Below are 27,712 nucleotides of genomic sequence, written 5' to 3' on the forward strand. Positions count from 1 at the left end.
GTGCTGAGGAAAGAAGGATTTGCAGAGGAGACAAGGGAGAGCTTTGTGTACAGTGCTCACTCTGACACAGCTCAGCCTGTTCTCTATCTCTCGCTTTCACTTCTGACTCTACAGGAACATGCAGTGGCTCCTCATTCTCACTCTCCTCACCATCATTTATATGCAACAGGTAAGTTTTCTCAAAATATTTTTTTCTCCCTTGAGCGGTTAAAACTTTTATTTCCTTCATGACAAAATAAAATTCACACAAGAAAATGCTATGTGCAGAATAGGAAGCCATTTTTTACCACCATGTACAATTTTATTTGCAGCTTATTCATTGCACAGTCACAATTTTGACATTTTCCTCTCACTTCAGTTCATTGCTAAAAAAAAATTAAATTCTCAGTGACTTCAACTCTCTCTCTCTCTTTCTGAGTGCAAATTCTTGTCTGACACAATGTAAGTAAACATCTTTCCCTCATTCATATTCCAGGTACATGCACTGATCTGGCTCTAGGGCTCCATGAGCTAGTTTTGCAAATTAGCAAAGAGCTCTGGTGTTATTAAACTGTTTTAACAACAGAGAAATTCTGCTCTATCTATTCCAGTTTCAAAGGCCAATTCCATTAAAAAAATACCTTGTAACTGTGTTCTTTTCCTCTTCTAATGATGAAGTTTAAATCTCCACATGGACAGTTTTCAAAACAATTATACTTTGGTATTAATTTATTTACCTCATACATAATTTGCTTAATCTTAAAAACCAACCAACCAACCACGCATCAAGAGATTTCCACACAATGGTCTCCTTTTTGAATCTGCCCATAGGATTGGCAAAACATGTGCCGTGGGTTTGTGTGATGTGGACACAATTGTTATAATAGGCTAGGGAAGGAAGAATCATAAAATATTTGGTTTGTCAACTTTAAAAATTTAAAGCCTGCTTGTATCCTAACTTGATAGAACGTTGAAGATTTTTTCAAGTAAACAGTGTTATTCAGTGGCAGCAGAGTTAACCCTACCACAGGATGTTTTCTCATGATTTGTTTTTCTTGCTGTGAAGAGTCACACCCAGGGCTGGTGCAAGGATATTTTGCGCCCTAGGCGAAACTTCCACCTTGTGCCCCCCCTCCCCTGTCCAGCCCCCACCTTCCTACAGCCAAGTTCCCCCCAGGGGCCCAGATGTTCACAAAGTGCAGGGGGCACGGGGGTGTGTGTGCGCAAAGAGGGGGGGGGTAGTATGGGGGCTCTTCCAGGGTGTGAATGTGGCAGAGAGGGGTGTGCATGGGATTGTTGCAGGGGGTGGAGGTGGCCAAGAGGTGGAGGAGCGGGGGTGTAGTGCCAAGGAAGAGATTGCACGGAGGCAAAAGGGGCTTGTTGCAGGAGGTGCAGTGGCAGGGAGGGAGTGGCACAAGGGAGAAGTGGGCAGGAGGGGGTTGTTGCAAGGGGCTGGCAAGTGGGGATGTGTCTGCGCCCGGGGTTGTTGCAGGGGGTGCAGTGGCAGGGAGGGAGTGGCACAAGGGAGGAGTAGGCAGGAGGGGGTTGTTGCAAGGGGCTGGTAGGCTGGGAGGTGTCTGTGCCTGGGGTTGTTGCAGGGGGGTGAAGGTGGCACAGAGGGGTTTGCACAAGGGAGGAGTAGTCAGAAGGGAGCTGGAGGGGGGGTCCAGAGGTTGATGCAGGGGTGAAGGTGACTGTGGTGGCTGGGGGTGGAGAGGTGTTGCTGGGTGGAGGTTGCCCAGAGGCAAAAGTGGCAGGACAGGGTGGGTTGTTGGGGCAGAGGGTGCACAGGGGAGAAGGTAGCTGGTTGGTGGGTGTTCGCGGGGGTGGCACTGGCTGGGGGAGGGGTGCCTGGGTTGCTCCCCCCCCACAAACACCATTCCTCAGGCCAGGGACTGGACCTGCCCACCCCCCGGTGCTCCGCAGGCCCATGCGGCTCCCTGCGGCCCGGCTAGGTACCTTGCAGGCGGAGTAGACACCTAGCTTCTCCGCCGGAAGAGCAGAGCATAGCTGCGCCTTCTTCCCTGCGCCGCAGGCTGAGCTGGGCTCTCCGCGGCGGCACAGGCAGCCAACCCCCCTGCGCCCGAGCCTGCTGCCGCCGCTGCTGAGAACCCCGGGGGTGGCGGGGAGCCTGGCTCGGCCCGCGGTGCGGGGAAGAAGGTGCAGCTGCTAGCGCTAGACTCTCCTCTTCCCCACTCCGCCACTGGCTGCTCCCCTGGGGGGAGGGACTGGCCACGCCACGGGCAGCCCCTCTGGAGCCGGGGAGCAGCAGCAGCCTTGTGCTCCGCTGCTTAAAAAAAAGTTTTTGGGGCACTGCTTTTTTGGCACCCCCAACCACTTGGCGCCCTAGGCGTCCACCTAGTCAGCCTAGTGGTTGCACTGGTCCTGCTCACATCTCTGAGTTGTCCTCTCTTTCTTTTTTTTTGTTTTGTTTAGGTAGAGCAGGTTCAAAGCACATTTTGACTTATAATACAAAAGCTTAAATAACTGCATTAATGTAAGCAATATGCAGGAATTCTGTTAAGAGTACACAGATCCATTTTGAGATAAGAGATACTGATTTTAGTCACACAGACAATATCACAGTGTGTAGTTCAGATCCTAGCCAATTTTTTACAAGATAGATAATATTTTGGGGGAAAAGGTTTCAGCAAATGTTGAGCTGTGCTGATGGGAGTTTCCTAAAGTAACCATCCAGTCACTTATACTGATAAATTTTTAAGAGCATCTGTTTACCTCACAAACTTCTTCCAGAGACAGAAACTTTAAAAAGCTTTAATAACTGGCACCAGAAGTACAAACTAAGCTAACTGTATGGCTGGTTGAAAGGTTAACATAAAGCCTTTCCTTAAAAAAAATCAGTTATAAGAGCTAGTGATTTATCATATTACTACTGTACTACGTTTGTGTGGAGAACGAATGAAAATAAATAATGGAATGATTAATAAATGTGGTGTTTTTAAACTGTGCTTGGTACATGGTAGAGCCTATTGTGAGGTATGGCATAATATTTCAGCTCCCATAGTGGTTGATTTTGTGAACAGGTGTGTATCTTAAAAAATAGTTCTAGTCAAGTGACTATGGAAGCTAGATGTTGGAACCCAGTAAAACTTTATAGGTTTGGTGGAATGTTTGAAAAATGATGATCATAGCTAGAAAAATTACTATAAATATGAAAATCACAGGGGAAAAACCTCATTAGGAAGATCCCCTACTCCCTGTGGTGAACTGGAATTCAGTTATGCGGCTGGTTGTTGTGGCATGCAAAGCAGAGTTCTGCAGCAACTTCCAGTTTAAAAATGGGAATTTGTATTGAATTAAATAGGAAAATGAATAATATAACTAGTACAATAGTCTGCTATAGACTGCCAAAGGTTGTTTTTACTGACCAGACAGTACTGCACTGCAGAATTTGTTTGGAGAAAGAGAAGCTGATTGCATTTAGGGGGGGCCTTAGGTACCCAGAAAAATGAGGAAGATGGATCAGGTTTTTGGCACCTACGTGGTAGCTGAGGCTTTTGTCAGTGGGGAATGCCTGTATCTTCTCTTTCCCTGGCTCTTAATGGGCAAGGTTGGAGGTTTCTTTAAGCTACACGGGTGGAGCTGCTAGTACTCCTTGTTCCCAAATCCCTTAGACCATGGGAATTACTAGCCGCTCTATGGATCCTTCCCCCGTATCAATCTATTCACCACTGCTAAATAAGCACATTAAGGTCTAGGTTTTTATTTAAGACCAGTGAAATAGTTACGGTTGACATTTAAATTGTCATTATGTTTTAGCATTAATACGCCATTGAAATAAACAGAAGCAACGTACCGCTCTCAGAAATAGTTTCAGGCTCACTGTAGACTTCAGAAAACAACACTAATGGCTCATTTCTGGAAGGTTCTCTATTCAATCATGGGCTAGAACCAGTTTTCCTTTAAAGTGAAGACTTAAACTCTGAAGCAGGAGCTAGACTGTGTGGAGTATTGTGTAGAATCATGAGACACACAGGACTTTTGCTTTAGGTCACTCAGCCTACCACCTTGCCATCTCAGTGCTGCCGCCAGTCTGTTAAGATCTCTTTCCTACTTAAGCCCTGGATCCTGCAAACACTCATGTGAGTAAATTTATGCACGTGAACAAATTCGTGAAACTCAGTGGAACTGCTCACATGCGTACCTGTTTGCAGGATCAGCACCCTACAACACATTTTTCCTGCCACTAGCACAGCAAAGCCAACACAACAATGGAAAAGTGACCTGCCTTTTGTTCCTTCGCACACCAACAACCCACTTGTCAAGTAAGCTGTGAGTGCCAAATTTTCAAATACTTGCACCAATGTAAGTGGCAGAAAGATCACTTGACTTCCAGATATCAGAGTGAATTTGTAGGGCTGACAGATACAGTCTATAGATTAGGGCTGAGTACATTTGGTATAACTTCATCAACAGTGTGAAACCCTACAACACCAAATTTAAAACCTTCTCCTGACTAACTACACTAAAAGTTTTATTTTGTTGAAAGAAGAGAGATTAATTTTCTTTGAAATAAACGGTAGGTCAGATTCATTGTTGGTGTAACACTCCAAATGTGCTAAGTTAGTGGTGAATTTGGTCCTTTGTTTCTCATGTACTGCCCCAGCGTCTCTCACTTTTTCATCTTGTGAATTTTTACAAAAGCTTTAGTGGCTTTATGAAACTCACTTCTTTCATCCTTACTAAAGTTTATGGTATACTAACCATGCTTAAAGTAACCCAGCCCTCAAAAGTCCAACCATATGTAAGTTTTTCTGCAGGGCACAAGGCAACGGACAACTAGAAGTGAAGCCTGGGGAAAAATCTGCAGAAGCCAGTGAGGTACATCAGCGTAAAGAGTTTTGTCATTGGCCATGCAAATGCCCCCGTGTGCCAACCTGCACCCCTGGAGTGAGCCTGGTAAAGGATGGTTGCGGATGTTGTAAAATCTGTGCCAAGCAGGCTGGAGAGATCTGTAATGAAGCAGATACCTGTGACCCTCACAAAGGACTTTACTGTGATTACTCTGCAGACAGGCCTAGGTATGAAACAGGAGTATGTGCATGTAAGTTACTCTTTCACATCCTATTCTTGAAACTTCAGGGGGTGATAGGCATGGTTCTTTATAGTCTGACTTAAAAGAAAAAAAACCTTTTAGTTTGGGCTGCACAGTTCCTTGCCTGTAAATTACACCAGCCGTACACTCACTCATTTACTGATGTGTAAGTAAGTATTTTTAAGGGTGTCACCGTTACACCATTTTACACATCAGTCAAAGTGGTCCATTAGGTGTATCCACTCTTATTTATGGAAGCATTTGTGACGGGGTTGAAACAAAGCAGCCATTAAGTATAATTTCTCACAGATAATAGTTGTGTTTGGGTGGAAAAGGGCAGAACTCTCCTCTTACATCTGCAGAACTTCATCAATGCCGGTAATTGGATGATCTTGCCTTACCATTTGGTATCCATTAACTGCATTTTATAGCTTGTAGCTGTGTTAGTAATTTTGCTCTTTACCATTTTCAGATATGATAGCAGTAGGATGTGAGCTCAATGGAGTGTATTATGTCAATGGCCAGGCCTTCCAGCCTACCCCACTTTATAAGTGTCTCTGTGTTAGTGGTGCAATTGGATGTACACCTGTATTCACCTCAAAGGCAGCAGCAAGTCAATGTGTCAAGGTCAACGGCAGAAAAAAGTCTGGACATTCCAACTGTGGCCAATCAACAGGCTACAGATTAACGCCAGGTGTGCATGACTAGAATGGTAAACTATTTTCGTACATGATACGTTTTTAAACTACACATTTATTTAAAAAAAAAAAGAACAAATGGTTTGATATTCTATTTACCGACATCTTGTAGACCCTTCTTATCAATAGAAAATGGAGGATTCTATATTTTGGCTCAGACAGCCTGGTTGGTTATTGACAAAATCTCAGCCATTGCAAGGGGGAAAAAACCCAACTTCCTTCTCTATCTTGGATTCAGTCTATAAGAATATGGAGAAATTTATAATTTTCTGGTTTCTAAACTACTCGTAATATTATCAGGTTCAAATTATAAATCGCCATTTCCAGGTTAAATCATTCGTCCTCTGCTTCTAGGATGAGAAGGAGAATAAAACTAAGGGTAGCCCGAGGCTCAAGAACAAACCAGATTCAAGTTTTGCAGATATATAGGAAGGAGCATGCAAACAAGCGAGCCAGCCCAGGCTATAGCAAATTTATACACACATGCTGATGGTTAACCTCACAAAATCTGGAATTCAGTTTGGACAAGCTTCCAAGAAGTTCAAGTGCTTATGCAAGCTATCCTAAAAAATGGAAGCTTATCCTACATCTAAATGATAAATTTGATACTTAGCCCAGGCATGAAGGATAGCAATTCCTTTTTACAGAATTTATCCAAAACTGGGAATAAAACCATACACAGTAGGAAAGGAACTCAGAAAAGCAACTGAGTTCAAATGAATGAATTGCACACTTTTAGAGAAGGTTGTTAATCTAACCAAGGAGAAACGGAACCATCTGGAATATCTGATAACAAATCATTTAAACCAATTAAAATGTATTAATAAACTGGAATTATAATTTTATATACCTGCAAGACAAGATGTTGCGTCTTCCCAGCACGTTAATAAAACAGAAATCTTAAGGTGCATTTTCAATCATTTTTATTGAGAGCGAAGAGCAACTCCAGCCCTTGCTATGAATTCAGGAATTTGAATAAACTGTGAAACACAATGAGAACAACTGCAAAGCAACTGCTTCCCAGTTGGCTTTCACTTCACAGGGCTGAGCATTCCAGTCCCATGTTTGCAGGGGATGGGAAGGATCACTGGTTGCTATACATGCTGAGGGTCCATGCAGTTATTCAGCTCATACAACACCTCTGATAGACTGTCTTTTCCAAAGACACAGGTGAAGGGGAAAGGCAGCTAATTAGAGCAGCATTTTCACCCACAGACTAAGGCTACATCTACACTACAGGGGGGAGTCGATTTAAGATACGCAAATTCAGCTACGTGAATAGCGTAGCTGAATTCGACATATCGCAGCCGACTTACCCCGCTGTGAGGACCGCGGCAAAATCGACCTCCGCGGCTTCCTGTCGACGGCGCTTACTCCCACCTCCTCTGGTGGAGTAAGAGCGTCGATTAGGGGATCGATTGTCGCGTCCCGACGGGACGCGATAAATCAATCCCCGAGAGGTCAATTTCTACCCGCCGATTCAGGCGGGTAGTGTAGATCTAGCCTAAGAGTTTTTTTCACCCAGTCCTGTAGAAAGGTCTGAAAACCCATAGAGAGTTGGCAGGTCTAAATGGACCCAGAAATTGCTTTTAACCCTTTGCCGGCACATCCATAGAAGAATTTTCCCCATTTGTCAAAGCCTTCCTGGATAGAGACCACTCTGTTCTACAGGGCTCAGTGCACTAGGGATTCCATTTCAGGAACCAGGCCTTTAAATGGAACTTTTCTGGCGTTGATTCTGGTTGAATGCAAAGTCAAGTTTGTTTACATGTCCAGTTTTCATGTATTACCATGATGTTACAATATTTGGGTTACAAACTCCTGGCAGATATTTAAATCTAAATAAAAATGTCCTTTGATTTAAAGAAAATGAGCTTTGTGGGTCACATGCCTATCCATCTTCGATTTCAAACCATGATTTTATAGACCCAAGCCAATAATGAAACACTGCAGCGTGACGGACTCAAAAATTAACTTCTGGAATTAAATTTATAGTTAACCCTCAGCACTACCATATGAGGACCTGGGCTATAATCTACTCCTGGAAGAATTCTGTGCACACAATATATTAAAATTTTGCAAATTTTGTCAAAATAATTCTATATAATCACATCCATTTCAATTATTTTGGTAATTGATTTCAAAATACCTGTCAGCAATTAGGTCTGTAACAATACAGACACACACTTAAATTCTCCCAGGAATAGAGAGTTAAAGAAACCCCCATCACAACCCAGTTGTTTCTCTGCACCCTCCCCGCCTAGAGACCAGCCAGTCACACCCTTCCCCCACAAAGGCCAGCTGTGGGCCCCCCAGCCCAGATACTCACATCCCCTATCCTCCTAGAGCCTAGGGATCCAGAGGGAGAAACAGCCTGATGCTAGGTCCTGGGCTTGCATAGAGTTTCCTGCATGCCAACTCCTTCCTTCAGGACATGCTGGGAACTGCAGCTGCTGGGAATCCTCCAGTTCAAAATCCTCCCAGGCTCTGTCAGGTCCAATGGCCCCTAATGGAGGCCAACATCTCTGCAGCCCATTTCTGTGGGGAAAAAAGAAAATTCTGCACACACAACATTAATTTCTGCAAAATTTTGCATTTCGCAATGGCACAGACTCTCCCCAGGAGTAGCTATAATCCTACATCTTGTTTCTTTATGTCCTGGGCTGACAGGGAGGGAAAGTGATACAAAATAGTGCCCCAGCACTAGGTTGAATATTTTCAGTTACTTTAAACTGAACAGAAACACCTTCAGCCACACTTGAACCTGGAAGTAAGAGCTCTTGGAAGAGAAGTACCACTTAGCCTGAATAAACAGAAGGTCTGTACTATGTGGAGGCCTTATTTATTACGTCTGAAGCACCAGAGATGTACATGGCACTTTACAATACCAATTAAGATTGAGACATGACCCAAAGAACAGGGAGACAACATGGAAAGTGAGGAAGATGGAAGGGACAAAAACAAAACAGAGTAGGAATCCTTGGTAGGAGAAATGCTTTTTTCCTTTCAGAGAAAATCTGAAAATTTGTTTAAAAATGATGTTCTCTCATTAACAATGTAATAATCTACAGTTTAAATTCAATTTGTGCATAGTTTGCATGAAGTCATGCAGTGGCTTGCTAGCTCTAAGACTGTTTTAATTATTTCCTCCTTTCTGTTAATGCTGGTAGCAAATGCTAAGCTTAATTTTATTGCTTTTACTGTTCTTTCAGTTTTTCTGCTTTCCTTAAGCATTTTCTGTTTAGCTAATCCCTAAACAAAGACAGTAGCTATATCATACGTAGAAAATGTACTACATATGAGCAATTATGTAACCTCCCTTTATTTATTGCAGATCTGTGCCAGGCTTTTAATCTGCTTCCTGCACTGAGATTTTTAACCTGCTGTCTACCTTCCAGGTACCCTCATAATTCTGCCCTACCCTCTTAACTACATGTGCAGATTTCAAACCCTGTGAGCCCTTCTTGAGTATTTCATCAAGATTTGCCACAGTGATTTTAAATCTTATTTTATACCTTTACCTTTTTGCATTCCTTTTAGGTAGGGGATTAGATTATTAGCACTAATATTTAGAAATGACTGAAAAAAAATCACTTCTGACATAAAAAAAAGAAAAGTTACATATCAAAAGATTTATTTACATGTGTTCATATAACTTTTCACAGCTGCACCTGGTCTGCAGTCTAAGAAGTTTTTAAAATGTGTTCTTCACTACTCTGGATGTTTTACAAAACAGTTCTTCAGAAGGGATTTTGGGTTCCCATAACATTAATCTGGAGGGCCATAGAACATACGAACAGTCATGCTGAGATTTTCAAAGCCATCTCAGAGATTTGGATGTCAAATTCCAATGTTAATGGAAATTGGTGTCCAAATTTCTTAGGCAGCTTTGCACATCTCAACCTCAGCCTTTTAGGTTTAACGAGAGAAACCACATGAACAGAAATCAAATGCTAAATCACTTTTTCAATTAATGCTACTTTAGGCTATTTTTAAAAGTTCTGTGTCTATCTTGCTGTGTTGCAACATGTATAATATATTGCTCTGTCTCTCAGTTTATAGAAGTCTACCGCTTGTTTTGAAGGAGAAGTGCTTAGTACAGGCAACTTCTTGGACACCTTGTTCCAGAACCTGTGGCATAGGTATATCCAACAGAGTGACCAATGAAAACAGTAAATGTGAAATGAGAAAAGAAGAGAGGTTGTGTTTCATTCAACCTTGTCAGACCAATATATTGAAGACTATAAAGGTAAATTGTAGAGCAAAATGGCTTTCCATTATATGTGAGCCTTCCTGAAATACAAGATTGATCTTGTCTTTATCATGTAGCAGTGAACTACAGAAGTATAATTTTAAAGAAAGCCACAAATCTGAGGATCATTACTGGTAGCCTGCTGTTTTATTACTTTAAAAAATAAATCTCAGTTTCTGACTGGTACAAAGAAAAGTAAGACAGCTTAAAAAAAGTAGATAGTGTTTCAAATGTTACTGCTATTTAAATGCATTTAAAAACCTTTGTTGTTTGTTTTTGGCTTTTTTCATGTGAAGTTTCAAGCTTTGCTTTGTTTTACATTTAAGATTCCAAAAGGAAAAACATGTCAGCCAACATTTCAGCCTCCCAAAGCAGAGAAGCTAGCCTTTTCTGGATGCTCAAGCACACAAAGCTACAAACCTACTTTCTGTGGTGTGTGTCTGGACAAGAGATGTTGCATACCTAACAAATCCAAAATGATCATTGTACAGTTTGACTGCCCCAAAGAAAGCTCCTTTAAGTGGAAGATGATGTGGATCACATCTTGTGTTTGTCAGAGGATTTGTAATGATCCAGGAGATATATTTTCGGGACTCAAGTTATTATAACTTACACCATGGACAGCAGCGTATATCATCAGGATGGCAGCATGCTTATAGTTTGAAGAGTTAGCTAAAGAGAAGACCCTTCCACTGAAACCAAACTTGTTGGCATTCTTCTGTTAAATACCCTGAGAACATGGTTTAAGAAGAACATCTATGTACGTAAAACAAGACACTCCAAAAACGTAAGAATTAAATTGTTTGAAGTGTGAGTATACATTTGAGGAACTTCTAGCTAACATAGGGACAGCCATGGAGGGAAAACTTTTGTAATTAAAAAAAAAATCCACAGGAATGGAGGGGTGAGTTTGCTCCATATTTACACAAAAACTCCTAGAAATAGGTGTTTTCCCTCATCCTCAACAAACATGTAGGTTTAAATTAAACATCCAAGTAACTTAAGATTCCTTTTTCTACTAACTTTTTTTGCTGTAATATCTGATCTATCATTCTTGATCCACAAGATATAGCTACACTGACACAGCATTAGAAAAAGAGATTGATCTTTTGTGAGTTAGAAAAAAACAACATTACATATTGTAGCATACAACTACAAATGAATTTTAAGCTCAGATTCAGTTGTGCACCAATTCTTATATTTTACATTTCTCCAAATGCAGTGAATAAAAGAAACATTATATTTGCGCAGGTACAAATGAAAACGTATTTTTCAAGACATAGATTAGTTCACTTCATTCCTAATGAACTATTTTTCTAGATTTTAATTTTAAATGTATACAATTTGCCTTTTCATTATTTTTCCCCACTCATGACATGCTGACAAAAACAAACTTATAAAAGGAACAAACACTACATATACAATGAAAAGTAACCTCCTGATCTTATGCTGGTCCCACTTTCATTTCTGTTCCCTCTTCATGATATTTTGTTTCTTATTTAACCTAGACTGCAAGCTCCTTGGGGTAGGACCATGGGTGAAGTCCTGGCCTCACTGAAGTCTATGGCAAAACTCCCAGTGACTTCAATGAGGATAGGATTTTACCCTATGTCTTTTGTCATAAAGTGCCAAGTACATTTGTAGTGTTCTATAGGTAAGTTGTTTCACCGGAGTGACTTTCAAAATGCTTTCTTCCTAATAAGAATTGCCTCAACAAATATTTGTCTTGTGTATTTCTGGCCTCATACATTAAAAATTAGAACTAATACTATTGTGTCTGGTCATACTGCCACCAGAGCTCTCTTCAAAGAAACTTGTAATTAAAAAAAAAAAAAAAAGTCATTTGATGGGTCCATTTGTAGTTGCTTAATGCAGTTTTAAGACAAAAGAGTCAGGCTAGGCAGACAAATTCTGAATATCCGCATATTTTATTCTGCAAAAATATAAGAGTTGTTATTAAGACAACTGTTTATAAATATAGTCTGATCATAATACAAAAATCTCTAATTATATATTTAAAATATGCTTCTATTTTAATTAGGTTCTTTTAAGACTATAATCTTCGTTCACCAAACAATCCATATCTTAAGTACATATGATCACAGTTATTGGATAAAGAGGCGGCATACTATGCTAGCCTCTTATCCCCATCAGTACATAAACCAACATTAGTGCAATCTACAGTTCATGAAAGGTGAAGCATTATTATACGATATATTAGGATTGTACTTGATGCATTCGTTTTGTCAAATTATTCTTGATATTGCCAGTTTTAATATCAACTTGGAAAATTTTAGTTCAATTACATCTAAATACAATGATGAAGCAACACTCTAAGTTGTGAATAGTGACACACATCACTTAGACCATCATTTTGGAAATAAATTTTCTAGGATATTAGGAACTTCAGAAATGACACACTAGATGCCTTTCATCTCAAAAAAGGAAATGTAGGATTTCCCTTCCCTAGTGTATCTTATACCCAGGGGACTCTGCTCCAAAGCAGGGATCAATTAGCGCAAGTTGGTCCACGGAGTTCACCAACTCCATTTTGGGCTGTTATAATTCCTCCCTTCTCTCCTCCTGGCAGACGTGATCTCTACTTACTCTGCTAGTGTGCAATATATGTTGGTCCCTTTTCCACAGGCTGAGCACCTGATACAACACTCCCAGTCAGCCTGGAGAGGGACAGTACCAGGAACCCTGTGGAATGATTAGTCCTAGGTGCTTCACAACCCATCCAGTTAGCTTAGGCAGTCTGTTGTTCTGCAAATAATAACAATTCTTCCTCTGTTACATAGCTATCTTCAGTCTTGAGGGATATGTTCTAGGCGCACTTTTAGTGGCATCTAGCTGGTTATACTCCTCTATTAGATCTGACAAGGATGATATGGCTTCGGAGAAACAGCTTTGCTCCATCCCATCAATGTGCAAGTAATGGTGAAGGTGAGCCTATAAGAATATACACAGATTAACTATATCCTTTTATGTGCACAAGAAGTTAGATTAATCTAGCTCAATATACATTATTGTTTAGCCTGCCTTGAAAGGGGACAAGCACTATCATAAATAGATTGAAAGATTGTCTAGATTCACTATATCCTTTGCTGAAATGCTACTTAGCAACTTCCTGCTGCAATACTCTGGGGCATGCCCACACTACAGCTGCTTCAGCGACAACTACAGTGCCAGAGCTGTGTTGCTGTAGACTTTCCCCACATTAATGGAAGGGGTTTTTCCACTGATGTAGGTAATCCATCTGTCTGAGAGGTAGTAGCTAGGTTCTTCCGTTGACCTAGCTGCATCTGCACTGGGGGTTAGGTCAACCGTGCGACAGCGCTCAGGGCATGAATTTTTTCACAGCCCTGAGTGATGTTGCTAGGTTGATCTAATTAATCTTTGGGTGAGTAGGAAGGGGATCTTGAACAATACTGTCAACCAGATCAGTCACATGCCTCATCCTCCATCCTGTCTTACTCTAAATAAAGATCATTAAGGAGGCTTGTTCCTTTGTGTGGAAGCTCGTTGAAAGGATTCACCAATACATAGTTAAGAATCTTAGGCTAAGTCTACACTGCACCGTAGTGCAGACTATTGGGTGTGTGAATTGCAGAACATACCAAAGAGTTGCACACTAACTGCCCTGTGTGGATGCTCCTAGCATGAACTTAAAAAAGTACCTAGTTCACGTTAACATAGTCCTAACAGTTAGGGAACACAAACTAGCAGCATCCATATGGGGCAGTTAGTGCGCAACACTTTGGTACACTTTGCAATTCACTCCCCAATAGTTCACACTATGGCACACTGTAGGCAAGCCCTTCGTGTCACTTCTGACCAAGCCCTTTATATTGAAAGCCAGGTGCCAGTTGTGGTTCAGAAGCGTTTTTTCCAGTGCTGCAAGATATCAAGATAGTAATGGAGTAAAGGCAATAAATGCTTTATTATTGTAATTCCTGATTAGTGGAGTTTACAGCAGAGCTTCTCTACTATTTGCCATGAGTAAAAATGCTGCTGCATTCTGAACTAATTGGTTTGACTGACTGTTGGCTGCTTCTGAAGTGGCAGTTGGTCCATAACATTATTATTTTCAAAAGTCTTTAAGGGCCTAAGTCCTGGGTACTTTAGAGACCCCATCTTTGTGACAGGCAAAAGGGCTGCAGCACATAAAGAAGCCCTAACAACCCTGATTCTGTCTGGGAAAGGTGGCCTCCCGAGACTCCCCTTGAAAGGTTTGGTGTAGAATGGGGGTGGGTGGAGCAGTGCTGTATGTTGCAGAAATTCTGGGCAGTGCTGCAGTCCATAGGATAATCTGGGGAAGCTGCTGTAATTTAGACAAGCCCTCAGGGTTGCCTACATTACGCTGAGGGCCTCTCTGGCCCTTGGAGAAGCCCAGGATTGGGAGGGCACAATGACTCCCCCCCGAGGCTAGAAGTTAAGTGCTTATGTTTATCTGCCACCCACCTTTACAGGACCCAACAAAGCAGGCTGGCAGACAATTGTGGCTTTGTTGTAGTGGGCTGCAGTGTCTGGAATTCACTGAAATTAGTGTTTAGCCAGGACTACACTTAAAATGTAGCTAACTACGACCTAGCTACCTGGCTCAGTTATGTGAAAAATTCAAACCCTGAGTGCCATTTTTAAGCTGATTTAACACCCCAGTGTAAATGCTTGGGGACTGGGAGGTGGATAATGTATATTAACAGAAAACCTCCTTCAGTCCACATAGGAAGCATCAACAGCTCTAGCACCTATAGTGTAGACATGCCCTAAGGTTAATCTTCCCACTTTTTAGGATTCCTTTAAAAACATAGAACTTCCAAAGGTGTTTTAGAACAGTGGTTCTCAACTGGGGTACACGTACCCCTGGGGTGTGCAGAGGTCTTCCAGGGGGTGCATCAACTCATCTAGATATGTTATTTTTCAGTAATAGAGCACTGTGACACACTTGTATTTTTATGTCTGATTTTATAAGCAAGTAGTTTTTAAGTGAGGTGTAACTTGTGGGGTACGCAAGACAAATCAGACTCCTGAAAGGGGCACAGTAGTCTGGAAAGGTTGAGAGCCACTGCTTTAGGATATCCTGTTAACTCAATATAGGGTTCTTTTCCTTTCAGTCTTTTCTTGGGTTATCTGCCCAACTTAGTTTTAGTTGTTAACTTAAACACCACCCTCATTTTAGCTAAGGCTATATGTTTGCCACAGCCACGACTTTCATGAAAAAACTGAAGTCTCAGTCTGTGTTACAAGACAGCTTCATTGGATTTTACAAGTTTGATACAGTGAGTTAGAGTACTTGTGTTAAAAACTTAAAGGTTTTTTGATGATCAATAGCACAGGACTTATAATGACAAACATTAAAAAAAACCCTATGAGCGATAACTTAGTTTACGTTTCTCTCTTTTGCTTTGACAAAGCCACAGCTTTTCCAGTTCCTTTGCCATGGCAAACGAAGAGGCTTAATTGAAGTGTTTTTAGGTATATTTAGAAGTGCTACACTTTTGTAGCATGCTCCCAGCTATACTGGTGGGGTGCAATTCAGATATAGGATGTGTTATCAAGACACTCATTCTGGTGCTACAGGAATACTAATAAAAAAAGATAATGCATTGTTTTCGAAAAGATAGGTCCACAACACTGCTTTGCATTCGGCGTGCAAAGTCTATTGTATCTATATTAAAGCACTATCTTCTTTGTTACAGCTTGCACTGAAATTTGCTTTTCTCCTCCACTTCGCAACAAATAAAATTATAGAAGAGACTACTGCTACTTTAAAGTACACTGGAATGTTATGCTGCTTTTCACCGTACCTTTTTCTTGTACAGCTTCATGAATCTGTCTTTGAGCTCTGTAAAGGTCGGTTTCACACAAGTGTTGTTTGCTAATGCCAACAGTGAGTGAGAATGGCCCACAGGAGGTACTGAACATAGGCCAGTTTTCCAACCTTCTTGATTCCATGAGACAAAATGAAGGGAAGGCTTCAACCTGCAATACATAAATTCATAGCTTAAAATAAGCAAGCAAGCAAAGAGGTACAGTACACAGCACAGTGTTAACAGTTCTGTTTACTTTGCTAAAACAAGCAATCTCAAGGGCACCTGCATATAAAATTTCAGGAAGAAAAAAGCCATTATAATTAGCATTTGGCATAACTTTTTTAGACTTTGTAACATGGAATTTGCAGCTTAATTAATGTAACCTTAAAAACCACAGGAGAATGCTAATTTTAATAATAATTTGTTCGTTTATTTTATATTTCAGTATTAAAAATAAAGCTACCTTCAAGGGACCCGTATCATAAGACACTTCACTCAGTTTCCCATAAAAAAGGGAAGCCTAGCTGCAACCAAAACTAGTCAGACAGTGTAATAAGAATATGCTGTCTATGGCATCTATTGTAAGTTTGTTGACATATTATATAGGCTATTTGCTGGTGCTGGGAGAAAGGACTTATCTCCCAGTAACTGTGGTTCTTCAAGATGTGTTGTCCATATGGATTCCACTCTTGGTGCACATGCACAAGATTGGATTCCTTTGTCCATTGTCTTGGGGCTGCCCCGGTGCCTTAGGTGTCCTCACACCTCAGCACCTGAGGTCATAAAGGGCAGAGCAGGCCCAACCATACTTCATTTCTTTTGTCAATAACAAATCCCAGAGGAGGACTCTGTAGTAGAAGGGAAGGAGGACGGGTCCTGGAGTCCATGTGCATAACACATCTCGAAGAATCACAGTTCCTGTAAGGTTAGTAACCATTCTTCCTTCAGTGACTGTCCACACAGATTTCACTCTTGGTGACTGACTGTTTCTTTGGAGATGGGTACTGGAGTCCTACTTTAAAAATGACTACAGGTCAGCCCTACTAAAATGGGCATCTCATCTGGAAGCCTCTACAGTGAATGAGTTGACTGAGCTCCCGGAGGCTGCCTTACATATTTTCAGTAAGGGACATTCCCCAATCCGGTAGCAGAGGCTGACCTAACTCTAGCAGAATGAGTTCTAATGTAGCTAGCTGTTTCCAACTTGGATAGCTTGTACCATGTTTTTATATAGCTGAAGATCCATTTTGATAGGCAGTATCCTCACAGGTTGACCTTTAACCTTCTCAATAGGGTTGGTAGAATTCAATGTTTTTTAAAATAATTTTGACAGATACTGATATTTATTTTCAAGTATTTTTTATTTTTAGTGATTTAAATTATCACAGTTGTACAAAATTATGGGTTTGAAGCATTTTTTAATTTTTAATCACACAATGTTGTAAATTATGGTGGCGGTCAGATTTAATGACAGTAGCCAATGAGATTAAAAAAAAATTAAAGCTTTATAACTGTTAAAACCCAAATTGTCAATATCCCATGTCAAAATATACAAAGTAAATATCATTAATTCAAACTCTAAGAAGTTTTTAAGCATCATTTTTTACTTTGCTTATCTGTAAATTTTGATTATTACTAGGGCTGTCAATTAATCACAGTTAACTCACACGATTAACTCAAAAAAATTAATCACGATTAAAAAAAATTATCGCAATTCATCACAGTTTTTAATCACACTGTTAAACAATAGACCATCAATTGAAATTTATTCTAAATATTTGTGTACTTTTTCCTACATTTTCAAATATATTTGAAAATACCCCTTCATGCTTCGGCCACCATTCCAGAGGACATGTTTCCATGCTGATGACGCTCGTTAAAAAAAAAAAAAAGTGTTAATTAAATTTGTGACTGAACTCCTTGGGGGACAATTGTATGTGTCCTGCTGTTTTACACCTGCATTCTGCCATATATTTCATGTTATATCAGTCTCAGATGACGACCCAGCACATTTGTTTTAAGAATACTTTCACTGCAGATTTGACAAAACACAAAGAAGGTACTAATGTGAGATTTCTACAGCACTCGACTCAAGTTTTAAGAATCTGAAGTGCCTTCCAAAATCTGAGAGGGACAAGATGTGGACCATGCTGTCAGAAGTCTTAAAAGAGCGACCCTATGATGCGGAAACTACAGAACCCGAACCACCAAAAAAGAAAATCAGCCTCTGTTGGTGGCATCTGACTCTGATGACGAAAATGAACATGCGTTGGTCCGCTCTGCTTTGGATCATTGTTGAGCAGAACCCATCATCAGCATGGAAGCATGTCCTCTGGAATGGTGGCCGAAGCATGAAGGGGCATACGAATGTTTAGCATATCTGGCATGTAAATACTGTGCAATGCCAGCTACCAAAGTGCCATGCGAACACCTGTTCTCACTTTCAGGTGACACTGTAAATAAGAAGTGGGCAGCATTATCTCCCATAAACGTAAACAAATCTGTTTGTCTTAGGGATTGGCTGAACAAGAAGTAGGACTGAGTGAACTTGTAGGCTCTAAAGTTTTACACTGTTTTGTTTTTGAGTGAAGTTACGTAACCAAAAAAAAAAAAAGAAAAAAAAAATATCTACATTTGTAAGTTGCACTTTCATGATAAAGAGATTGAACTACAGTATTTATATGAGGGAATTGAAAAATACTTTAAAAAAAATCTTTTTACAGTGCAAATATTTGTAATGAAAAAATAATATAAAGTAAGCACTGTACACTTTGTATTCTGTGTTGTAATTGAAATTCATATATTTAAAAATGTAGAAAAAAATCCAAAATATTTATAATAAATTTCTATTGGTAGTCTATTATTAACAGGGCAATTAAAACTGATTAATCACGATTAGTATTTTTATCTCACGATTAATCGCAATTACTTTTTTTAATCATTTGACAGCCCTAATAATTACCAATGGAAATATTTGTCACCTGGTTTGCATGTATGATGAAATCAATGCTTACCTACATTTATCAATAAAAAAATGAATCCTTCCAAGCCTATCATCAAAGATCACTAGTTTTGCTTCTGAATGATTTTGTCATTTAAGGTAACATAACAATGCCCTTATTATATCAAGCATATGAAGTTTAGCTTCCCCTGGGATTGAGTGAGGCTTGGGGGGAAAAACTGGGAGATGAACTGAACCATTCTCTCAGCACACATCTTTATGACAGGTATATGACAAGAATGGTGAGGTTTTTTGATGGTATGCAGATAACTATTTGGTAATCACTTGATCATAACCACAAACAGATTTGGCTTGGAAAAGGTCCCATGACTCTTAGAAAGGTTCACTACTTACAAAGCTTATTAACAAATTATGTCATTAGGAAGCACAGAATAGTATTTTCAAGCTCTTTCACTCTCTCTGTTGGTCATTAACATTTCCTCTCTCACGTAACTATAACTAAACTTTTCTTTTTTTGCTGAATTTATTGTTTAAACTTTTTGTATGAATAGGGAGCATCTGTGAGCATCTGACAACAGCTTCTGTAATAAGTATTGGGCACAAACAAGCCATACAAATAGATCAAACCTTTCAATGTTTCTGCGAAGGTCTGAAACCTGTACATTTCCTCGAACCAGAAGTGCACAGGCAAGGTACAAGCTATGCTTTGGGTCTGCTTGAATCAACTGGTGGTCTTTGCTGAAAGCATCTGAAAACATTTGATCCAACCTAAATTAAGAAAAAAAAGGCAGTTATCTACTTTTATTAAACATGTTGAAGTTCTTCACTAATCCTATATCTTGTAATTTAAGAGCAACTGAAATTCATCCACTTCCTTGTTATTTTAAAGTATAAATTGGACAGTCAACAAATTTTTTCAAACAATAGTACAAGCTGGGTGGCCTATTTCAACCTACATCCTCTTATGACCACACATTATTTGCTTTTCTTGGCACTCTTTTCTTTGAGCACCTTAGCATATAAATTACACCAAGTTCAGAAATAGTGGATATGGGGGAGTAAGTTACATGCCAGTAACTTGTGTTGAGTATACCAGTCATGTCCCAGACTTGTGATGAATGTACCAGAGTTGATGCAACCTGAATCTCAGTGGGGAAAAGATGGTTCACGTTACAACAGACTAGACTTCCTTAGATTTAGAGAATAGGGATTTTTTTCTCTGAACTTTGCTCTTTCCAATTTGTTTGCTTTATACATTTGAAAGCATTCTGAGTACTGTCAGATTCCCTTTTGTGTGGCTCTTTCACCCAGTAAAAGGGAAGAGGGAAAAAATTAAGAGAAGGAAAATGTGAATGTAAAGCCATAAGTATTTGCAGATAAAACTGAAAGTATTTCAAATTGATTTTTTTTAGAATTAACTAGATTTCAGTGTCCCTTTACATGAACCATCCTTGTTCCCAGACTTGTGTGTGTGTCAAAGGTTCATTACCTTATTTTACAAAAATTCTATGCCTTTAAAAATATATATAGTATGTGTGTGGGGGGGGAACCCACTGAACCACACTTTCAACTTTATTTCTTAAAGAGTTGTTTGGCACTTAAAAAAATTAAAAGGAAATTTTCCCAAAAGTTCAAATTGGACTGGTTTATGTAATCTGTGAAAGGAGAGCCATGGTTGAACAGATCTTATGGGGCCCAAAGATGTAAAGCTCCTCTACTGTAGCATCTGGAAAGTTCATAAAGGAGTGGAGTCTTGGGAAGAGAGGTACAATTATACTTGGGCATAATATTAAGTAGTAGATGGTGGAAAGAAAGTTTAAAGCTTTATGACTGGAAAGTTGAGCATGTGAAGTTTTTAATGTAGATAAAAGACTCCACCTTCACAAGTCCCCTTCATACCTTCTTTCAGTCCCTGTATACTCCTTTAAGCCGCTTTCATGTGCCCCAGGTCCATTGTATACAATTGGTCCCCACTCTGTGTCCTCTTCCACTTACCTTGCCCAGAATCTCTCTATTAAAGAGCTAACATAATGCTACCCTCCATGCATCCCCCATTCCCTACCAACAGTAGGTACATCTCCCAGTCCACTGCATCCTGCTCCATACCCCATCCTGGAATATCATCACTGCATTTCCCCTTAATCTTCCACCCTCGCATTTACCTGTACAGAGACCCTCCACTAGCACTGCACCACCTTCTATCACTGCTCTAATGGTGGGATTTAATTCCTTGGTGGAAGGTAGAAATACCCCATCACCAAGCTCTTAATAATATATGTCTTTGCAGTTCCGTCGCTGATTTCCAAAGAACCCACTAAAAAGGCACTTCTCCGAAAGGCTAACAAAACATATTTTGAGTTTGTAAGCCAAGCCATTGTGGAGATTGAGCTTAAATAAAACACCATTAAGAACATTTTCAAAGTGAATATCAGGGAAATTTTGGAAATACCACAGTGCTTTTAAATTTCTTTTATTTTTTTCCACAGGCTTCCAAAGAAACTTTTATCCTGGGGTTAGATACAGAATATGCAGTTCTCTTTTGTGGAAGTTACAGGAGTTAAAAATAGGGCTTAAACCAGACCTGAGCTATAGCGTAGCCTCCATTACTCCATAACAGTCTATTTCACCTACCTTCTAGAAGGTACATTAACATCAGCCAATGTATACAGAGGAGTCAAGCTGGAAACCAGGTAATGAAGTCGAGGAAAGGGAACCAAATTCATGCTGATTTCATTAAGATCCATATTAAGGGAACCTTCAAACCTGGCAGAGCTAAAAGTTAATAGTACTATTATACAAACAAAATCATTTACTTACAAAAAAATATGTAGAAGCTTGATATGTTACTGTTATATCCATATTTTTTTCCAGTTGTTCCCTAGAACAGAGAACATCATGGAGAAGAAATATAATGCTTGCAGTGTTGTTGAAGCCATGATGGTCTGACGATATAAAAGACACAAAGTGGGTGAGGTGATTTATTTTATTGGACCAACAACTTCTGTTGGTGAAAGAGACCAGCTTTCGAGCACCACCGAGGCAACCTGTTCCATCTTGCACTTAGCTGTGACTCTCTGATTACCTTTCCAAGACTTGAAGGCGACCTCCGTGGAGCTTGAAAGCTTGTCTCTTTCACCAAGAGAAATTGGTCTAATAACAGATATTACCTCACCCAACTTGTTTCTCCCGTGAATTATAATGTCATTTTACCAACTGCAGAATTGGTGAATCAATCACTATCATGAGAGTAACTGGTTTTTCATACATTTGTACCAATATTCTTCATTTCTCTTAAAAAAAGCCCTGAACATTAACACTAAGCACCCACTGTTTACTGGTTAAGGTACTGCTCTATAGCGAAGTGGTTTTTGGCTGAAGATAAGCCTGAGGTGTGATAACTCCCTTAGGCTACGTCTTCACTACCCGCCTGAATCGGTGGGTAGAAATCGATCTCTCAGGGATCGAATTATCGCGTCTCGTTGGGACGCGACAATTGATCCCCGAATCGACGCTTGTACTTCACCAGAGCAGGTAGGAGTAAGCACCGTCGATGGGGGAGCCGCGGAGGTCGATTTGCCACCGTCCTCACAGCAGGATAAGTCGGCTCGGATACGTCGAATTCAGCTACGCTATTTGCGTAGCTGAATTTGCGTATCTTAAATCTACCCCGCCCCTCTCCCCCCCATAGTGAAGACGTAGCCTTAGTAACTAGACATTTCAGGGTTACTGTTGCAGATCATTTCACATAATTGTAAATAGGGATTAGGCAGTAAGGGCTGCTATACTACTAAACACAATGGGGGATTAACAGGTTAGCCATGGTCATTAACTGGAATAAAGAGAATTGGCTAGCAGGAACATGTACAAAAAGTACATGTTTAACAATGTGTGACCGTATAAAGCTACAGGCAATCTATACCTATACATGTACAAGAATCTTCCCACCAATTCATTTCAACCAAAAGAACTGCATTATGCAAATAAACTGATGACAACAAGAATGGAGAGAAGAGAAGAGGAGTTATGCCTCCGTCTCACTGAGTTTACTGCACTGATAACAGCAGCCACAAAAGGAGAGAAAAAAAAAAAAAAAAAACAATGGGCAGAAAAAATAGTAGAGAGGATGCTAATTCTGATGTCACAATCCTAAACAAAATGTTCACAGGGTAGCAGCAGGTGGTGGGAGATGGAGGGCCAGAGACATGGTATGCTCACAGGATGAAAGAGTTAAGAAACCTGGAAACAAAAAAAGTTTTCATGGGTTTAAAAAAAAAAGTGAAAAGTAATCATTAGACATCAGTTTTAGTAACCAAACCTATTTTAATAATGATTTTGCATAAACTCACACATCTTTTGAACCAATCTGTTACAAAAAGTACTCTTAAAGCATTAGTCCCAATTAACTTCAATGGGAGTTCTTATAGTGATTAGTTTTGTATATTAAACAACTAGTGTTTGGGGGTAGCAGGTATATTCAAGAGGTGGTGTATCACTACTTGAGTAATATTTGTTTATACCCTGTCTTGTATTATTAGGTTCCTATTTTTAATAAAGGTGAAATCGCATTTCTGCTGCATAAATATTTTCTTATATTTGAATGTACTTCAATTTGTCTTTTGAAAAATCATTCATGAATAACTTCTCGCTTTTAAATTTATTTAACACCTACTTGACACACAGCGTAAGGGTCCAAGACCTGAACATCTTAAAAAAATTCTACTTGCCTGTGGTGAGTAATCACTTCCTCCAATGGGCGAGTAAATCATTAAAACAAAACAAAAAAAACAAAACTAGATCTTTAGGGCAAACCATGGATGATAAAAAAAAAAGTTTCTTTTGCCAGGAGCAAGTTTTCATTATAGGTTTACAAAGCTAGGCTAGCAAGTTAGAAGAGTATCAATCCTAAGAATTAAGATGACCTCTTTTTTCCATCTGTACCACAGATTCAATAGGAGAAATCCTGAAGTCAGTGGGGTGTCATTGAAGTCAATGAGAGTTTTGCCATTGACTTCAATGGCACAGGATTTCATTCAATATCCCTTTTAGGGTTTCTACAGTAGTTTCCTCATGCTAAAATGTAAGCCACTTTGCCAAATTATCCCCTGAAGTGGGTTCTTTAGACTACTGTTACAAGACTTGAACAGTGCTTATTAACTCTTAATTACAACAGCTGACTAATACCATACTGAGAATGGATCAATATTTTCTCAAGTGCAGTACATCCATTCTGCATACTATCTCTCGCAGCATTACTTGCATAGTGGAATACTCAGTAAGATTACCTTGTCAGGTTCAGCAGCAAGTTGGCCACAATATTGTTCATAGCATCAAATGGCTTCTCCTGTTCAGTTTTGATACCGCCTGCACTTGAGGTTAACAAGCTGTTTTGTTTCACAGTTGATCCTAGCTTTCCAGAATTGGTCATCTGATGAATTTTACTAACTATAGAAAATAAAGACTTGGAGAGAAGACAAATGAAATAATTATTATAAAAAAAAGCTTCCAGGTACTCCTGTGCACAGAGCTTTCAGATTCAATGTCCCTGTTTGTTTCAGTAAAAACTTTAAATCTAAGAACAAAAATTTAAGCACAGTAGCTCAAGTTAACAGTTTGTGCCTTTGAAGTCTGCTTCACTGTTTGGTCATTCGTAATTGACTAATGTATTTTTGAACTGCTTTTCTTCAAATGTGTCAAGAAAATATGAAGCTTAACTCAAACACAAGTTTAATTTTTATTCAAATACAGAAAAACCTGTGTTTCCTAATAAGGTATTTGTTCTCATATTCATATAATTCAAAAGATTTTTTTCAAATTAAAAAATTCATTTTTGCATGGGGGAAAATTTTGTTTATACAACAATAGCCATATATTGAGAATAAGGATCTTAGAAACAAGGGTTTTTGCAATAATTACCTTAAAGCAGACATAGGAATAAAATTCCCTGCTACAGACCATTTCTGTAAGGAAGGGGAAAAGTACTAGGCAATTTTTAAATAAGGATAAAATTTTCAGAAAAAAACCCCCCCAAAGTAACTTAGGACCCTAAGTAGGGTTGCCAGGTGTCCGGTTTCTGACTGGAAAGTCTGGTCGAAAAGGGAATCTGTCAGTGTCCGGTCTGCACTGCTGACTGGACACTAAAAGTCTCATTACTAGAGTAAACGTGATGATCTTCCCGCCCTCTCGGCAGGGAGGCTTAACAGCTGTTTAGTTGCTGATGGAGAGCCTCAGCCGCGGCTACAGGAGGTCTCTCACAGCTCTGACTGAGGAGGGGGCCGGCCCAGGCCTGGGGAGTGCCCACAGGTTCGCACTGGTGCTGCGAGCAGAGTGGGTGAGGGGAGGGCAAGCTTCAAGCACGATGGAGAGGCTGCGGGGCTCGGATGTCAGGAGAGGGGCCGTGCGCAGAGCAGCCCCTGGATCTGCTTGCCCCACTGCCAGCTGCAGAGGGGCCTGGGCTTGGCATGCTGCACTGTACAGGGCCACTTCCCAACAGGCTGGGCTGCTCATCCACGCTCTGTGCACGGCATGATCACTGCCCAGGTAGGAGCCCGGCTGCCCCCAAGCGCTACTCCCTGGGAACTCGGGTGCCCGCACTCTCCAGGAGGCAGAAGTTGACAGGCTCTGGCATGTTGCAGCCACCCTGCCCCAGCCAAAGCCAAGGTAGCCTGGGAGCCAGGGCCCCAAGAGCCCCTCGCTGTGGGGTGCAGAGGAACCAGGAGCAGAGGCTCATTAAACCCTTCAAGAGAAGTGGGGAGACCCTGGAACCAATATTTCTGTGCAAGTTTTCTGGAGCCAGCCAGGGTGAGTGGGTCACGGCTGCTGCTGTGGGGGAGCAGGGGAGGAGGGGGCTACAAACTATGGGGCAAGTTCCCCAGATGGAGGCGACCAACCACCTGCTCCCAGTTCCATGGACCCAGACAGGCAGGGGACACCAGGGCGTGTTTGGAACCGTCCCTTGCCTCAGTGTTGGGGGCCTGGAGGAACTGGTCAGGGGAGCTAGAAGTCAGGACTCCTGGGTTCTCTCCCTGGCTCTGGGAGGGGTGTGGGGGCTAGTGGGTTAGAGCGGGGGTGGGGGCGGGAAGTCAAGAATCTTGGGTTCTATCCTCAGCTCCAAGTTGTGTGACTTGAGTGAGTGGCTTATGGAAAGAGCGCCCACCACAGGTAACTGATGGGGTCGGCAGAGTGCGGTGGTCCCCAGGCTAGGTGCAGGGGAGGGGAGAGGGAGAAGTGACTGGAGGGCAGGATCTTGGAAGAGAGGGTGAAGTAAAGGGCTGGGCCTCAGGGGGAGGTGGAAGGAGCAGAGTGTCCAGTTTTCCGAAATTGGAAAGTTGGCAACCCTAACCCTAAATCTCATTTTCAAAAGTGACTTAAGGAACTTAATAGCCCAAGCCACTTTGGTTCTTTTTGAAAATAAGTTTCAGGATAACATTTTCCTGTTCATCAATACAGACAAGGAAGAAACACTTCCTCTGTAATGTACACCACAAGAGAAATTGACAAGAATATTAATACTCTCTCTTACTTCATTTTCAATTGGCAGCACACAGTCCGCATGCTCATTAAGTTCCTTCATAGCCAGAACACTATTATATGGAGAAGTAATGACATCATCCTCCCCAGAAGGGTAAACTGAAGTAACAAATCTATATACTTCCGGGAACTCATCTTCAAGCACGTTTAGTACAAAAGTACCAAGACCAGATCCTGTCCCTAAGAATAATTAAGAAAAAAGTTACAATTAAAAGAGATAATGCTTAAAACAACATCCTGAATTATTTAAATCCCCTCTGAAACACAGGATTTCTTTGTACATTACAGACCAGATTTTCATAAGTGCTCAGCACTCAGTCATCACAGTGGGAGTTAGTAGAGCTGGACAGGAAAAGGTTTTTCCATCCTGAACTGGGATAAGAATTTGAAAGCTTGAACATTTTCATGAACAAAAAATCTGAAAACAAATTTTTTTGGGTCAACTGAAGAAATGTTGAAACAATTTCTAAACTTTTTTTTCAAAAATATTTTGAAACGGGAAATTTGTCAGTTTAGCAGGGATCCTGGTCAATTTTCCATCACTGACAATTTTAAAATCAAGACTGGATGTTTTTCTAAAATCTGCTGTAGGAATTATTTTGGGGAAGTTTTATGGCCTGTGTTATATTGGAGGTCAGACTTGATGATCTAGATCCCTTCTGGCTTTGGAATCTATGAAAAATGACCCTTTTCTGTAAAAAGTTTGTTTTGATGAACTGGTGTTTTCTGACTGAAAAACTTTTAGTTGAAAAATTCCAGACCAGCTCTTGTACTAAGCTTTTATGAAATACCCTTAAGTGTTAAATCTAGTCTACTCTGGAACATTTCTTGTGATGGGACATGGCTCTTCTTAGCAAGTTATTCTATTGTCTAGCTAACTTTATTAAAAACATAAGGATGGATATTTATAAAAGATGTGGTTTCGGAATCTTTTTAGAACACTCAAATATTGTATCCGATCAGCATGTATCTCTACTTAAGCCTAAAATACAGATTCAAATAGCCCAATAATGCAGGTAAAAGAGCATCTTCAGCTTGTGTGTGTAGATATATCATCCTGGGAAAAGGCAGGGTATCTCCATAATGAGTTTTGTATAATACAGTTTTTGTATGTTTGAGTGTAATTATAGTCAGCGAGATGACTGCAAGTGGTACTTTCTGGTGTTCAAATTTATTTTTCCTTCAGTGACTTTCTTAAGTTTGCTCGGTTTTCAAGTCAGAACATGATTTCCCCCCCTTTCTTTACTGTCAACATTAAGTTCAAATCAGAGACCTGAAAATTAAGTGGTGTATCTTCTGCCTTGGACAGCTAATATTATGGAATCCTAACAGCTGACAATTTTAATTATGAGGCTGGAGGATGAGGAGAATATAACTGCTTTTCTGCAATGCTGAGAGTAATAATAAGCAGGTTCTCTCAAA

General features: G+C 40.4%; 2 protein-coding genes across 5 annotated transcripts in view; one reads left to right on the plus strand and one right to left on the minus strand.

Moving 5' to 3' along the window:
* CCN6 (cellular communication network factor 6) lies at window positions 1–11,753 on the plus strand. Of its 3 annotated transcripts, XR_010599580.1 has the most exons (6): window positions 1–169; window positions 4,750–5,044; window positions 5,508–5,729; window positions 9,068–9,131; window positions 9,789–9,982; window positions 10,312–11,753. XR_010599580.1 is itself a non-coding variant. In XM_008164945.4 (5 exons), exons 1-5 carry the CDS (start codon window positions 119–121, stop codon window positions 10,591–10,593), a joined length of 1,044 nt encoding a protein of 347 aa, XP_008163167.2. In that variant the 5' UTR covers window positions 5–118; the 3' UTR covers window positions 10,594–11,753. The 3 variants fall into 3 exon arrangements, 2 of the variants coding, with proteins under 2 accessions (XP_008163167.2, XP_042713638.2); XM_008164945.4 differs by lacking the exon at window positions 9,068–9,131 and having other exon boundaries at window positions 5–169; XM_042857704.2 differs by lacking the exon at window positions 9,068–9,131 and having other exon boundaries at window positions 22–169; window positions 4,761–5,021.
* TUBE1 (tubulin epsilon 1) overlaps window positions 11,165–27,712 on the minus strand; it is a 27,144-nt gene continuing 10,596 nt past the window's right edge. The window contains exons 7-12 of one of the 2 annotated variants that reach the window (XM_005287586.4): window positions 26,283–26,470; window positions 24,046–24,221; window positions 21,395–21,535; window positions 19,391–19,531; window positions 15,796–15,970; window positions 11,165–12,937 (exon numbers count right to left, since the gene is read on the minus strand). In XM_005287586.4, coding sequence (XP_005287643.3) covers window positions 12,779–12,937; window positions 15,796–15,970; window positions 19,391–19,531; window positions 21,395–21,535; window positions 24,046–24,221; window positions 26,283–26,470 — 980 coding nt within the window. In that variant the 3' untranslated portion in view covers window positions 11,165–12,778. The remainder of the gene's footprint in view (window positions 12,938–15,795; window positions 15,971–19,390; window positions 19,532–21,394; window positions 21,536–24,045; window positions 24,222–26,282; window positions 26,471–27,712) is intronic. The other variant, XM_042857703.2, reaches the window with a different exon arrangement.

Source organism: Chrysemys picta, chromosome 3 (genome assembly GCF_011386835.1).
Source record: "Chrysemys picta bellii isolate R12L10 chromosome 3, ASM1138683v2, whole genome shotgun sequence".
Classification (NCBI taxonomy): domain Eukaryota; kingdom Metazoa; phylum Chordata; order Testudines; family Emydidae; genus Chrysemys; species Chrysemys picta.

Bases quoted from the DNA above. Each gene is read 5' to 3' on its own strand.
- CCN6 (XM_008164945.4), top strand. From the start codon at position 119: ATGCAGTGGCTCCTCATTCTCACTCTCCTCACCATCATTTATATGCAA. The intron at 5,045-5,507 runs GTAAGTTACTCT...TACCATTTTCAG, and splicing joins TGAAACAGGAGTATGTGCAT to ATATGATAGCAGTAGGATGT. The intron at 9,983-10,311 runs GTAAATTGTAGA...TTTACATTTAAG, and splicing joins ATATATTGAAGACTATAAAG to ATTCCAAAAGGAAAAACATG.